The sequence below is a fragment of the Chamaea fasciata genome, unplaced genomic scaffold, assembly GCF_029207755.1.
Source record: "Chamaea fasciata isolate MVZ Bird 193981 ecotype frontalis unplaced genomic scaffold, bChaFas1.0.hap1 SCAF_3, whole genome shotgun sequence".
NCBI classification, from domain to species: Eukaryota; Metazoa; Chordata; class Aves; order Passeriformes; family Sylviidae; genus Chamaea; species Chamaea fasciata.
This window is the reverse complement of record NW_027094088.1, coordinates 27,196,986-27,211,989: the sequence shown is the minus strand read 5'-3', so window position 1 is coordinate 27,211,989 and position 15,004 is coordinate 27,196,986. Positions and strand designations below refer to the sequence as shown.

Genomic DNA, 15,004 nt, shown 5'->3' with positions numbered 1-15,004 from the left:
CAGAACTAATTAAAGTCTGGAAACATATACATGTAGTGACTATATTTCATTGTGTCAACAACTTTATCTGCTTCCCTTAACAGATTCAATCTGATTTTAATACAGATCAGACCTTTGACTACTCTGCTTATGTTTATCGGTGAAACAATGAAGAATGTTACCTAGGCAAACGTAAAAGACAAGAATCACCTCATCCATAGAAAAGTTAATTCAAACTGTGAATGTCCAAGTACAGAAAAAAATATTTCCATATATTTACTTCTTTTCAGTGATACAACTGAGAGGAAAGTAGAACAAATATGAAGAAGGTCGGTGCTGTGAGTTTTTGAATAAGACAAGCTAAATTGAAGAACTGTTACAGAAACAGCCTAGATGTGCATTACATCACTATTGTTAGAGGTCTTTAGTAATGACATTATAATATTAACCACTAGGAAATTTAAAAGCAGCATAGAAACAGGGAATGCATGACTACACTCTCTATATCCCTCTTTCTAATATATATATCATATCTGTACAAATACATAGCTTCCATGCATTTTAAAATACCACAACAAATTAAAACCATATATGAACATACCTATAAATGCCAGTGATATCGCTCCCATCTTTAAGGCAGAAAATAATACATCATATGATTCTGTATTATACTTTTGCCTTAGTAGGACAGATCCTAGCTCTAAATTAAAATTAAACATTTTCCCCCATCTCATATCAACAGCACTCTGTTGCACGTAAAAATGTATAGACATAAATTTTAGCAAATATGTAAGTTTGTGCAATATATGATAGTTCAGACAGTTAGAAATTATCAGACTGAAATATCAGCACTGCTAATATTTTGCTGTGGATGGGCTTTCAGTGATCACAAAGAAATAACTACTTCAGTCAGCAGAAAAGTCTGGCCTTTGTTTTTATATTCTTGACAGCCAATGAATAAGATCTACTCTTACATTTCCTGCATGCACTTTCTGAACTCAGCTTATGCATGTTAGGAGAATGGAGAAAGTGAGCAAGATTATGGTTCCTATTGGATATTGAAACTGGTGATAACAGCAATGTTCCTTGGCTCTTAAATTTGTTAAGGCACCTTCTGGGGAAAAAAAGAGATGGACTCTGTAATCTGACTCAGGGCTCTGATGAAAGACAATGAGGTGTTCTAGAAGATACAGGCAAGGATGGTAACCAAAACTTTTTGACAATGGTCTGTTTTGTTTGGAATTGTTTCATGAAATGAAGGGCAGTTGTTTTACCCACCAGTTTTGTCAATGTGCAATTCGTCTCTAAGTTTTATAGATCTTGGGGTTTTTTCTGTTTCAGCTGAATATATGCTGAAGTCCACATATCAACATATACTTAGGAGGATCTCACTTTGTCCCTCTTGTATTTAAAAAACAGAGACAGAACTCCTTATATTTCTTCTATACCTCCTTCTTTTACATTGACAAGTTAATTGAATAATATGATTAAGGCTGACCCTGCTATATTGATACAATGCCATCATTATGTATTTTCTTGCCTGCTAACATGCCAAATCATCTTCACCAGACTGCAGTTATGTAGTCAGCATGTTAAAATACATACATTCTATTTTAAGGCTTTGCAGCTGTGTTGACTACCAAAAACATTCTGGTCATGGCAGGTAATCCCTGACCACTTTTCAATTCAAAACTTCTAGGTGTAGCTAAAAGCAAAAGCACTCTCAAATGCCCTCTTGGGTCCATGACAAAATATTTGCCATTCCTTTCACTTTGTGATAGCTTTATAAAATCAATGAAGTGTAAGAAAATAGACATAATTGGTTTTAAGTCTCAATCTTTAAATTTAATGCTTTAAGTATAAAATATTACTTGATAAAAATCATGAATGCTATTCCTCAGGGAATTAGAGTAAGAAAAAATGTATTAATTATGACTACTCAGAATAGTAGTGGGTATATGTCAGGTTTTTAGCAGCAACTATAGTGCTACATCTATAAATTCACAAGAAATTGAAACACAATGAACAGAAAATTAATACTGGTCTCCAAGACATACAGGTCATAGCTATGTCTGTTTTATGAATATTTTGAAAGAGATTTATAGGAAGTGGGCCAATTTTTAGACATAATCATGCAATCCTGATTTTTTTCTGTGAGGAGAGCAAAGCAATTTTAAATTATCCTACGTGTATAAATTTAGGAAACCATAAAGTTTTCTTTTCTACAGTGGAATCAGCTGAGTGCAGCCAAAGGGGGAAAAATAGGTTAAAATATATAATATGTAGATTTTTTTATGTTTTACATTCAGTTACTGGGTTAATCTATCAGTACATACCATGATATTTGTTGGAATAATACTCCAATGCAGACTGTATGTAAAATATTTTTTTTCATATTGGCCTAATAAGTTTTATAATATTTAGAACTTTTACAGATGCATAAATGAAGTAAATGGCTAAATCTACTAAATATAAAATGCTGTAATTATTATACCTGTCAGCAATTACTCTGGTACATTCGTGTTTAAACAGTCTTAGGATAACAGTGCTAGTTTTGCATTCTTCTGCCTTTATAGTTAACATTCCTTGCCAAATTCTAGAAAGATCCCGAAGGTTGAAGATATAGTGGAATTTAGATGGTGTAGGTAACATCTTTGCCTAAAGAGAAATATTGTTAATATTCAAAATCAGTAACATCTAGAAAGAATCAATAATAATAAAATTTATAACTTTATCATTAATAACACATATAACACGTATAAAACAAATAACAAAAATACCAATTTTCACACAAAATACTGTGGGAAAACTCTTTATAAGAAGTCACCAAGAATATCTAATTGTTTGAAAGCAGGATCTATTACAAAATGTAGAACATCAAGACTTACAACATATAATTTTCTCACGTGTTGCTCTGGCTCTATAAATTAAAAATTATAATTCATGAAGAAGTTCACTCCCTGTTCCTTAGCTATGGAGATTACAGCTTTGGGTAACATGAATTGAGTTACAGGAATGAATGGACTGATATTTCCATTCATCTGTCTTGTATACTGAAATACGATATTTTCCAGATTTCATCTCAAAAACAATGTAGACCATTCTGCTTTCATAAATCTTTTTTTTTTCCTTTTCCTTTTTTTTGAGGAAGTGGGGTGGATTGTTTTTTTGTTTGGGTTTTTCTTATAGATATGATCTTAGGGAATAGTTGCCTAAATTAAACTAATAGTCACTTTATTCAGAAATAAAACTTTCCTTGAATTTATACCTTTGTCCGCTGCCACAATATTCTTCCTGTTGGGACCAATTTTTCCACCATATCACATACTTCAGAGTTGAATTCTCTACAGGGATGGAAGTACCCATTGGCAATTATACCTGAAAATACAAGACACAATAAACAGTTAATCTTGGCTTGTAGGATAGAATAAAGGAGGTCATGAGCAAGACAAATAGGTGGTCCTTTAAAACATAACATAACATATGCGTAAAACATAATTTAAAATTACAGATGAAATTATTTTTCCCTGTTGTCTATGGCTTTTCTGAATTGGATAGAAACATCGGGCAGTAAGTGCTGTTTTTCTGCCATATCCTGTATTGACAGAATTACCAGAACTGAGAAATTTAGCAACAGAGTGCCCTTCAGACAGTTCAGAGGTGGAACGTTAACCTAAATAGAAATAGTCTTTAGCAGCTCATAGTGTTGCAGGAAATACCATTACTTTCTTAATATTTGTTTGTCAGAAATTAGAAAGAAAAGCACTATTTTTGCTGTACCACAGCTTCAGTTCTTTTACTGTAAGAACTCCAAATTTGCATGATGAAAGTGAGAAAGAAAGCATAATTTTGTGAATTTTAGGTCCATTACAAAGGGAAATAAATTGTACTAAAACAAGAGAAAAAAGTACCAAAAATTTTGTCGATGGATGTGTTGGATGGCAATGTACAATTGAATACACAAAACTGTCTTTTTAAACGCTGGGGAATATCGTTACGGCCTCCTCCAGGATGTATCATTGCTGCTATTATTTGTACATCTACAATTGTAAGGAAGTCTCCAGGTTTATCCAAGCTGTACATTCCTCTCATTTCCATCATCTGACGGACAATTTCATTTGTTATCTGTAAATTTATGTAAGTTGGAACAAATTAGCAATTTATGCAAGAAAAGAAGAAAATACACCATGATAATTTAACTTCTTTTTATAATTCTCCTAATCCATAGAGAGATATTGTTACCTTAATCTAAAAACATATTAAACTACTTTCCTTAGTCATATGGAAGATCTTGGTTTATGTGATTCTAATGGCAGGAAAATTGTTTCAGAGCTCTACTGCCATATAATGTCAAGAAAATGTGTTTGTATTCTTTTGAACTAAACAAAATTAAAGAAATAAACTGTGGGAAAATTTGTTTTGTTCCTTATTTTGTTGCTGGAAATTCAGCTGCAGATGTTCCAGCTGTGCTTTTCAGCCTGCTCTTGGGCCTCCTTTGAAGCAAAACAACTGATTCTTTCTTTTATGCTTCTTTTGAAAAGGTTATTCACTCTTCATTCCACTCTACAGCTCCATAGTTTGCTCCATAACAAGTGCTCCAATGATATTCAGCAAGCCTTATGCATGTGCTCACATACCACGCCAAAACCAACATAGTATGTGGCATGTCACTAATCACAAACCATTATCCCATCAAAAACATTTGAGCCATGTCTTGTGGCCATAATTCAAGACCTAGTGGAGGCCTTGAATTTTTCACATCCTTAATTTCTCTCTCCAAAGTATTGCCCTTTCTCTTGGCAGAAACTTATTTATTGGTGCTGTCAGATTAATGTCACTCTGAAATTGATAATATGCTACTTTAGTGCGGTGCTGATTTTTTTTTAGTCTTAAAAAAATAAGGAAGTGGAGATTATGTAAAATGCAGCATCATTATATTACACATCTCATCAGTCAATTTAATTTGCTCTCTTTTTTCGTGTGTCACTGTACTAAAATTTTAAAGATTTTCCAATAATTAACAGTTAATTAAAATATTTAAGAAGTCCACTGATTCCCATGTGTATATATATAAAAAGCACAACAATTTGAGAATAAGTAGTAAATATTAAAAGGTTTACCTGATCTCCCCATTCATTGATAAATGGCATATTTATATCATCAATAAAAATAGTCATCTTTCTGCCCCCAGGTGGTCCATAAGTACTTCCAACACGTTTGTCTACATAACTCTCTATTGTCCTCTAAAAAGGTAAAGAAAGTTTTCATTTTATATCTAAAGCAACAATATTTGAAAAACATTGTTGAAAAACCTGCTACAGCACTCAGCCAATGATTCTCTCTTTTTGTTAGCAGTTTCATCTTTAATTCTAGTATTAAGGAACCCAGTTCCTAAGGAATCCAACTCTTTCCTGCAATCCACTTCTGACTATCAGAGGTTTTTAAAAAGTTTCCAAACTTAGAAATTTCATTTCCCTAACTAATATCACTTGTTTAATATTTGCAATACAACCACAGAACACATGGAGGCAACTTAGATTCCTTTAATTATGATTTCCCAGGTGTCTTGTGAGGGATGTAGTGCAAAATTTTAGTATTTTGGTGGCAAGAAAGAGGATGCAATAGACAAGGAAGATTGAAATATAACTGAAATGTTTCTTCAAAATTCCACAGCTCAAAAGTCTTTCTAAAGATACATTAACAATCACAGAAAAAAAACCCCTTACAAGATGGTACCAGATGTTTTCCTTAGACAAGTAATGTTTTCTCTATAAAAGCATAAATGTCACCCTATTTGAGTAATGTAGCATGTGCTGTCATAAAGATAAAAGTATTAATAGTATTTTTGAAACAGAAAATGAACACATCTTTTGTCCAATGTTTTTGTCCCATTTTTACAACAGGATATTCATGAGTATTTTAAGATACAGACATACAGAGAATATGTGATTAAGGTGAAAAAGAGAAACTGGTAAGTGATTACATAAGAAATTAAGATCTTTGTAGCACATTTAATGCATCCAAAATCACACAGCCGTTCAAATAGCCTCAGAATGGTGACTGAAAATTTTTTAAAAAAATTTTAAAATCTTGAGTGTAACTCTTTCAAGTGATTAGAAGCATTTCACTTGCTTTTCTGCTACATGTCTCCATTGGAAACCAGCAGGCTGAGCCATGTCTTAAGATAACTCTCTGCTAAGGGAGCCCCTCCTCTGAGGTGCTGTAGGACTGCAACAGAGACAAGACACACTAAGGTCCTCTCACACACCCTCTGTATCAGAGATGAGCAAATCTGGGATTTGTTTCCAAGAATGATCTAAAGACCCATAATATGCTTAGTAAAGGACCCTGGGACAGATACTGACTGTTCAATAAGCCTTGCATGCATGAAAGGATGACTGCCTTATTCTGCCTCATTTTGATACAAACCATGACCAGAGATCTTATACATAAGAATACCTCCTGGGAAAAATTCAGCAGTCATTCTGTGAGTCTGGAATTTTTTGTTTTAAATAGGTGTCTATTCTATTATTTCTCACCGTTTTCTTAATAACATTTACATTAGCTTCTTTAAAAAATGCCTAAATTTGGAAGGGAGTTTGTAAGACCTATTCCACGAATAGATTTTTCAATCAAGAAATATTCCAAAAGGAATTCTTTTTCCTGCTAGAGGCTCATCACCATGAATTCACTGCATTGAATTGGTAATGAAGCCAATTTAACATAAAGAATCCCATCCTAGCAAATAAGTAATATCAAATCATACCACAGTGTTATAAAACATCCTTTCAATCACTTGAAAAACTATGTACAGCATTTTTTTCTATTTATATGGATTTTTACCAGTTACATTGGAAAGAGAAGTTTCTACAAAGTTGTCACGCTAGAGGTCTTTCAAGATTGAATTTCTGATGCTGTAGCTACTCCTGAGTTGAGAAAAAATATTATCTAAAGGTTGAAATCTGTCTTTATTTAACAAAAATTAAAATTAATATTGTATACTAAAGAATCAGCAAAAAACCCAAAGTATAAACAAGAATCTAAAAACATAATCAAAGGTCTTTCGCAAAAAAATTTGATTCTTAGAATTCCAAAATGAAAAACCACACAGCAACCATGAATATATGTATCTCTATGCAAGTGGCTATATTTAACTCTGATCTGCAAAAATTTTTTTTAATAGAATTTTCTGGAATGTTGAAGTGACTTAGACAAAAAAGATCCTTTAGAATTTAATTCAAAATCACTTATCATCAGAATTAAGTACTCTTATACACTTGGCAAGGAAATGGTTTGCAATATTGTTTAAAATCTATATTTTTACCTGAAACATAAATGGTTCTGTAGCAGATGAAAAGTTTAGACTTTTTGACAAATGTTCTTCTGGGTCATATCTCTTCATATATCCCTTAATCATGACTGTCTTCGCAGTCCCCTGCTCTCCTGTGAGCAAAACAGCCTGTAACAGACATTTAAACCACATAAGTAATATCGAAAGTTACATTTATATATGCATAACAGACCTATTTTTGAGAAAAGAATAGTTTCTGTGTCTATTTTTAAATCCTACATTTTTGATAGGTTTTCGTTGTCTCCAGATGCACTGAGACCGTGTGTTTTTCATCCCATATAGATTCTCTAAGAAATTTCCTTTCACAATTAAAAGGGAATAGAAAAAACAAGACTGTTGCAGCAGTCTCTTTTACTGGATGACCCTAAGAAGGTTTCCTGTAAATTCTTTCATTTATATTCTAAAGTTTTGCTCATGCACAAAAATAATTACAGAGGATTCATGTTAAGAAAATAAAAATAAAACAATATAATGACGCACCTGGGAAGCAATGACTAGAGACAATAACTAGAAGATGAAGAATGAGTGTAACATCCAGTTGCTTTTTAAGTAGTTTTCTACTTATTTTATATGGTAGGTATATACTCAATATGTAATCCTGTACTTACTTTCTTTTGTCTTGCAATTGTGTTTAGCAAAAACTGAGTTCTGGTATTATCAACATTTGGAACCAGAATAGATGGATAATCTGGTACATGATCTGTTGGATAAACAAATTCCTGAACTCTATTACTCCAGTGCTCCCAGACACCTGAAATGATTAAAAAAAAAAAACAAAAAAAACCCCCCAACATAATATTCTGATCATGTTCAATACATTCAATATTTCATTAATAAAATAATTTAAAAATAGATATTATGGGTAGAATGCTACAAAGTATCAAACGGGATAAATTTTCTCTAATCTGTCTAAAATGCACCTGACAAAGGACATTCTTAGTTATGACCTGTAATCAGTAATCCTACTAAATATAGACATATTTATTAAATTTAGATATTCTTATCTAAATAAAAATCCTAAAGAATGCTCATCTAGAAACTAATTCTCACACTGCTGGGGAAAAATTATGGGACATGGCAATATGGATTGCATATGTGCACACTAAATCAATTTTGTTGGCAAAAAAAATTTAATCTGGATACGAGAGAAATTAATTTCTTCAGAAGAGAACATACTCTGTCATGACAGTAAGATTTTTGTGACAATGCTATTGTGCTATTTAAACTAAAAAACATGTTCTAGAAAATAACACACTGTTCAAAATATCAAGAATCAAAATATCAAGAATCAAAATATCTTAATATTGTTATAATTCTATAACCTTTCAGATTTATGACCGGTTATTAGACAGGAGTAAAAATTACTAAGCAAAATTAAAATCAGATTTTATTCCTTTAACAAAAACTACCACCCGTAAGAAAATTAGGCATAAAATAATATTAAGCTAAATTAAACCAGCCTAAGCACAAATTATCTACAAATTTTAGGCTGGCAAAATTAATAGAAAAGTAATTTGTACGAAGGAAATTTAAAAGAAATAATAAAATGTTAGGGATGAGCACTCTGTGTATTGTCTCTGACTTCTCACATCCACAGATGAGCTGGGTCTACACTGACAAAAAACCTCAATTCACACGACTGTATAAAAAGGAGTAATGCAGTAACAGAGTTTTAAAATGACAGTTTAAAAAACAATATTGGTTCTTTTTCTTACCACGATCACTAACATAAAACTCATACATCGTCTGATTGCTGCCACGAGGGATTTTTGGTAAGTCTAATTTATTATCATGAGCTCTAATGAAGGCTTCAAGTTTATCTCGACTGTCCAACTCCAGAAGGGCACCTAAACTCCACATTATTGCGAAGTTGAACAATTTATGCAGAAGTTGTGTAGCTGATACACCATGTTCTTCCTTCACTGGAATCAAGCCCTCCAGAAGATTAATAGACTGAAAATATTGTAAAACATGCATTTAGCAAATATTATATAATCACTTTTTATTTACCTATATATGTATGCACATGCATTATTTAAATGTATGTATTCAAAATTTAAATCAATACGGATTACAAAAAACCACGAAACATAAAACTCAGATCAACAAACCAAATAAAATTTATTAAAGATAGCTATATAAAACAGAACAAAATTTTCAAAATTACTTAGGTAATTTGATCATCAGTTATCCTTTTAAATCGTGCCTACAAAACAAATGTCATTTATGAGCTAGGGTAACAAAACAGCTTTTTAAGGGATTTTATTATATTCAGAATCCCAAGAATAGGTGAAGCCTAGCCATTTCTTTCCATTTTTAAGCATGGAAGAATTTTCAGCATCTGTCTGATATATTTATCTCATTTATGGTACAATTTATGTATCTATCACACTAACTTCCATTTTCTCATCTTTTAAAAAATAGATTAAATTATTCTATTATGTGATTGCTTCACTCTGTTTCTAAGAAACTAGACTCCAGATTCTAGAAAAATAGTAACTGGTTATCTACAATGCTGTGATGTTGCTTATGAATTCAGATGTTTGACTGTCTTAGGCAACCCCCATACGTAGTCTCCTTCTATACAAGGCAGCGTGCAGCGTATTGTTTCAAAATATGTGTTTTTTAACAGTGAAACAGATTTTCAGTCAACTCTTGGAATCAGTACTCTTTCTGCTGTCTTGCATCTCATACTTGGAGTGGGAAGCAACACATACTTCTAATGTTTGCCCAGCATCTCATTTGCAATAGTGGCCAAAAGTGGAGAAGAGTATCAGAAAAAAACAGTCTTTTGGCTTGTGATGGTGCTGGTATAGTACTTCCTGTTGGTGCCCTCTTCAGCTTGTGTCTTTCTGAACAATACGCACTATTTCTGCTTTTATAATCCCATGTGGTTTTTTCCACCCTGAAAATAGCAAGCCTGGTCTTGAGCCTACACAAACTTTCATTGTCTATTACAACCTTTGGCAAGATGTCCCATAGGTCTGTTGTTCATGGTATTGAACAGTTTGTTTTCTTCCTGTGTGAACTCCTTCATGCTTATCTTCACTGAATTTCATTTGCCATTTTATTACCTATTTATTCAGTCTCATAAAGTCTGTCTACAGTTCTTCATGGTTAGTTGTTTTGTCCTTAATACCCTGAATAATCTAGTACCGTCAATAAATTTCTTCACCTAAAATTTTTCCAAATTGTTTATGAACATTTTGAACAGCACTGATCCCAGCAAGGGTGCCTCAGGATCAGTGATAACCTCTGTCCTTCCCAAGAATTGATAATCCATTTCCTATCTTCCAATACATTGTTTATCTAGAAATGAAACTCCTTTCTTCTGCTATGACTATTTAGCATCCATGAAAATGCCTGGTAAAGAACAATGTCAAACACCTTTGATCCTTCATGCAGACTATATCAACAAGATCTCCTTTAGCTACATGTTTACTGATTTTCAATAGGCTTGTAAGGCGGGATAATGCTAAACAAAAAATGGTGTTGAATCTCCTAAGGTAAATGATACTTGTCTACCTAATGAGGTGGGTCAGAGGATGCATAAAGAGTTAGAAAGTTAGTGGAAATTACAAGGAGGAAAGCAAAGGTGAGATCAGATTTATATGAAACCATTATAATGCTGTTGCACATGAATAAGAAACTTAAATTGTGAATGCTAACAAATGGTACATAGTCAGGTAAACGTGCACTTTCGGGTGAACATCCAAAACTCAGCTTTGGAACTCAAATACAAGTCTGCCAGATGCAACTGCTTTGATTTGGTTGCATTTTTTGAAAATGCATGAACTAAAGAGAAGCAGTATGTCCTAAATCCTACAACCACTAAAGAGACATAAGACCCAGCAAATCAGGAGGCTAATAGGGTGCAGGTCTTCTGCACAGAGACCATTTATGGCAAAACTGGGATTTTAAGGCACAAGTAGGGTGAAAATGTCTGGCATCACTGGCTTTTAGATAACACAAGCATGGAGGCCTGTCAAGAGTTATTTACTTTGTCATAGATGTGACAGAAATTTACTAGAGATTTTCATTCGCTCAAAGTAATGTTCAATACAGCTTAAATCAGGAAAATATCTCCCTGATCAAGCAGCATGAACAGAGGACTGACTTGCTGACACTTCCTAACAAGTGCTAATCAAAAATAATAGAAACTTTTGATCACAGGAGAAATCTTCTATGAAGACAAGCTCAGTTCAGTCAGAGGTTTCATAGATAAGAAATGTAGAAGAAAAATAACACCTCTCTCAAAAATGTTGTGCATTTCACACCATAAAATTATTAGTTCAATAGTTTCTGCCTGGGTACTTCAATTCTAAAGATGCTCCACTTGCACAGTTAAGCTCTCCAGCATTTACTGTGGCTATTAGTTTGCAGTAAAATACTTCACAATCTAGAAAATCTGAAACTAACTCTCTAATGAACAGCAAAAAGATATTTGGTGCAAATTCACTAGTTCAACATTAAACTGTGCTATCCAAAACATTATCTTGTCTAGACTCTTCTTCAAGGGCACCACTGAATTTTTTATGAGTGTGTCAAAATAAAAGGGACATTACATGGACAAATGGAAAGTCTGGAAACTTAGAATCTGCAGATGACAACAGAGTCATAAACAAATCAGCTGGAGATATGCAGTACAGGATTTACAACCTTGCAAAATCTGCCAAATATTTATATTATTAATAAATCACTGATATAGTTTGGATTCCACTCAAGGTAGAATTCCAACTGATATGAAAGGAAAAGCAAAAATTATTACATTGACCTTGAAAGAGCTGATGGACAGAATTACACCTATTACATCTGAAGATAAAAAGATAGATAGATTGATTCCTCTTCCTCTCTGCTGACACTGCCAGTAGAGATACAGTGACCCTTACCACAATATTTTGGTAGCAAAAGAACCAAAATGAATCCACTAGCTTATTAAATACATGATTCTGGAAATTTACCAAAGTCTGCAAATTCTGGTCATTAGAAGACAAGCCTTGGTATGAAGTAACACAGAAAAGAAAAATTTTCTTCTACACATCTTCACAATTCCTCTTATATTGCCCAAGAAACAAATATTGTTTTTGAGCTTTTCTTTGTCAGGAGACAATCTTTTGAAATTAAATTTTATGGTGATCAAATGTTCTCCTTGCTATTTCTTCATGTTTATTATTGTCAGTCAATTCATACAGACTCATACAGTATCTGTTTTACCTGCATAATGTAGTTACATTCCAGGAGCTCCATTTTGGGGTTAAGGTTTAGTTTCATATATGTATATGCTGGTTCAAAGATTCTGTCATACAAACTTTGCAAAAGTTCAGCTTCTTGAGCACTGCGATTTTTCAGCCATGCCTGAAAAAAACATGCACAATTATGTTCTGTATAAAATGTATAGCAAGGTATAATAAGGAGCAGCCAGCAATAATTATCTTACCTTCAATATTGGTCTCCAGCTGAGTACAGAAGAACTGATGAAGACCATACCCATTCGAGAAACTGTTGCTGGAGAGGCATTCTCGATGTTGTGGACCTCAAATAACAGTTTGCACGAAGGAGACATTGGAATTCGATCTCCATTTGCAAGAGTGAGGGTCTTGTTATCATCCAAAACTGAATTTAAATTCTCAATCCAGATTGCATCTACAGGACCATCTAAAACCAGAAACACATTTTCACCTGGAAAAAAATTAAAAGAGAGATAGTTCATATCACATTGCTGAAAAAAAACCAAGAAAATAAGTGTACAAAAGATGGTTTAGAACCTAAATGTCATATAAAAATTTATTTTATTCTTTATAATTTCTGCCATCTATATGGATGCTCATTACTGAATAAATTGCATTTTGAAACAAATGGTAGCAAATGAGGGAGCAAATATACTTTTATAGTATTAAATATTTGTTACCTTGGCTGGCTACCAGATATAAACTGTGCTACTCTCTCCCTACACTCCCTCAACAGGACAAAGAGGGAGAATACAGTGAAAATGTTTGTGGGTTGAGATAACAACTGGGTGATCACTTGACAGCTATCATGGGCAAAACAGGTTCAACTTGGAAAACGTTTTACTGCAAATTAATATAGATATGGATGATGAGAAGCAAAGAAAAACACCTAGAACAACTTCACCCCACTCTATTTTCTTTCTCCAGATTCAACCTCTTTCTTCACAACCTAATCAAACTCTTCCTCCTTCCTCCTCTTGTCCCAACCCTACTCCAGCAGCACATGGAGGCTGGGGAATTCAGTATTTTGTTGCTAAAATAAGGGTTCCTTGAGCAACTAGACAAGAGACATTGAATATTCACAGGTCCCTCCCAAGTTAATGAAACCTATGCTCATTCCTCTGTTCTTAAAATCAGGTTATTGTTCTTATACTTTGAAATACAAACATAGATGTAAATACCTAAGTTTTTTGGCAATTAAATTTTAGAATTCTGGCATCATTTGGAATATAGAAATTTTCTAATAGAGTAAACATATGCATTTCCAATGTAAGAAATTCAACTGTCTTTTAAAATAAACATCCTTCTAGAAAGGTTCCCTAGAAGAATTCCCTTTCTTTAATATATTTATTTTTTCAGATACAAATGAAATGCTGTGAAAAGGAATTTCAGCATGCCAATTCTAAAATACTGAAATATAAATATGTGCAATCAATATATGTAAAACCATGAAAATAACATTATTACAAAGATAGTGTCATTAGAACAAGTTAATCTAATTTATTATTTATCAGCTTCCAAGTAACACATCTACACAGTAGAACTGAAGTGGCAAGAAAATGATCTTTTTTAATGTAGTTATACTACTGAAATAATAAATCTTTAAACTGGTGTCCTTTCTTAAGAGGTGTAATCTCATCTTGTATGTTCTCCATAGTTTTCATCAAGAGGAACATTTGTGAATTCAATATGCTTTTTTTTCAATATATCATTCGCGAAACATTTCTATGATACCAAATGAAAAGTATTAACATACCCTTTTTGGTTTTCAGCGTTTTCCTCCACAGAGTAGAAAAGATTCCATCTGTCCAGTCATTAGTTGCAGCATCTAGTTTTCCAAACATTTGAGGAGCAGTAATAGCTTTGGGGTTCATGCGCATTTCCTTATGAGGCTGGCCACACTCTGTGAGTGCTCTCATTAATATAGTTATGACCGTTGTTTTTCCAGATCCACTAGGTCCCAGTGTCATCAACCCATGACGCACTAGACTAGTTTCATACAACTATTAACAAAACAAAAATAAAATGTTTCCATTTAAAAATCAAAATCAAAATAAATACAAGCTTTAGAAAGATTTTTGGTTGCACTTGTAGTGATTAAGATGTATTAGACATACAAGTTACATGTTCAGCATTGAACTTAGCATCCATTTGCTGAATTATAGAGTTTTGTGGAAGAGTACGTATTTTCAGTTCCTAATCTTTTTAGCACTAAGCAAGTTTACTATAAATGGTTCACAGAACTAAACTTTTTTAAGGCGGTGAAAATAGTTTTAAGAGATTAGTAAAAGAGTTTTTGTATTCTTCAAAAGGAAAAATTAGCAGTAGCAAAACATTAATGCCACAGAAGTATGATTAATTACTATAGTGCTGAAATTCCTGAGTATATGAAACAAACATAGGGACTGCACTTTCTCCAGAACTGCATATGAGTTTAGTTTCAGGG

At 33.1% G+C, this 15,004-nt stretch overlaps 1 protein-coding gene across 1 annotated transcript in view; it reads right to left on the bottom strand.

Moving 5' to 3' along the window:
• DNAH8 (dynein axonemal heavy chain 8) overlaps positions 1–15,004 on the bottom strand; it is a 126,370-nt gene that overhangs the window by 45,626 nt on the left and 65,740 nt on the right. Inside the window, exons 49-58 of the mRNA XM_066178428.1 lie at positions 14,315–14,561; positions 12,768–13,009; positions 12,545–12,685; positions 9,046–9,283; positions 7,939–8,081; positions 7,304–7,438; positions 5,100–5,222; positions 3,891–4,104; positions 3,248–3,357; positions 2,474–2,637 (exon numbers count right to left, since the gene is read on the bottom strand). Of these exons, the coding sequence (XP_066034525.1) occupies positions 2,474–2,637; positions 3,248–3,357; positions 3,891–4,104; positions 5,100–5,222; positions 7,304–7,438; positions 7,939–8,081; positions 9,046–9,283; positions 12,545–12,685; positions 12,768–13,009; positions 14,315–14,561 (1,757 nt within the window). The remainder of the gene's footprint in view (positions 1–2,473; positions 2,638–3,247; positions 3,358–3,890; positions 4,105–5,099; positions 5,223–7,303; positions 7,439–7,938; positions 8,082–9,045; positions 9,284–12,544; positions 12,686–12,767; positions 13,010–14,314; positions 14,562–15,004) is intronic.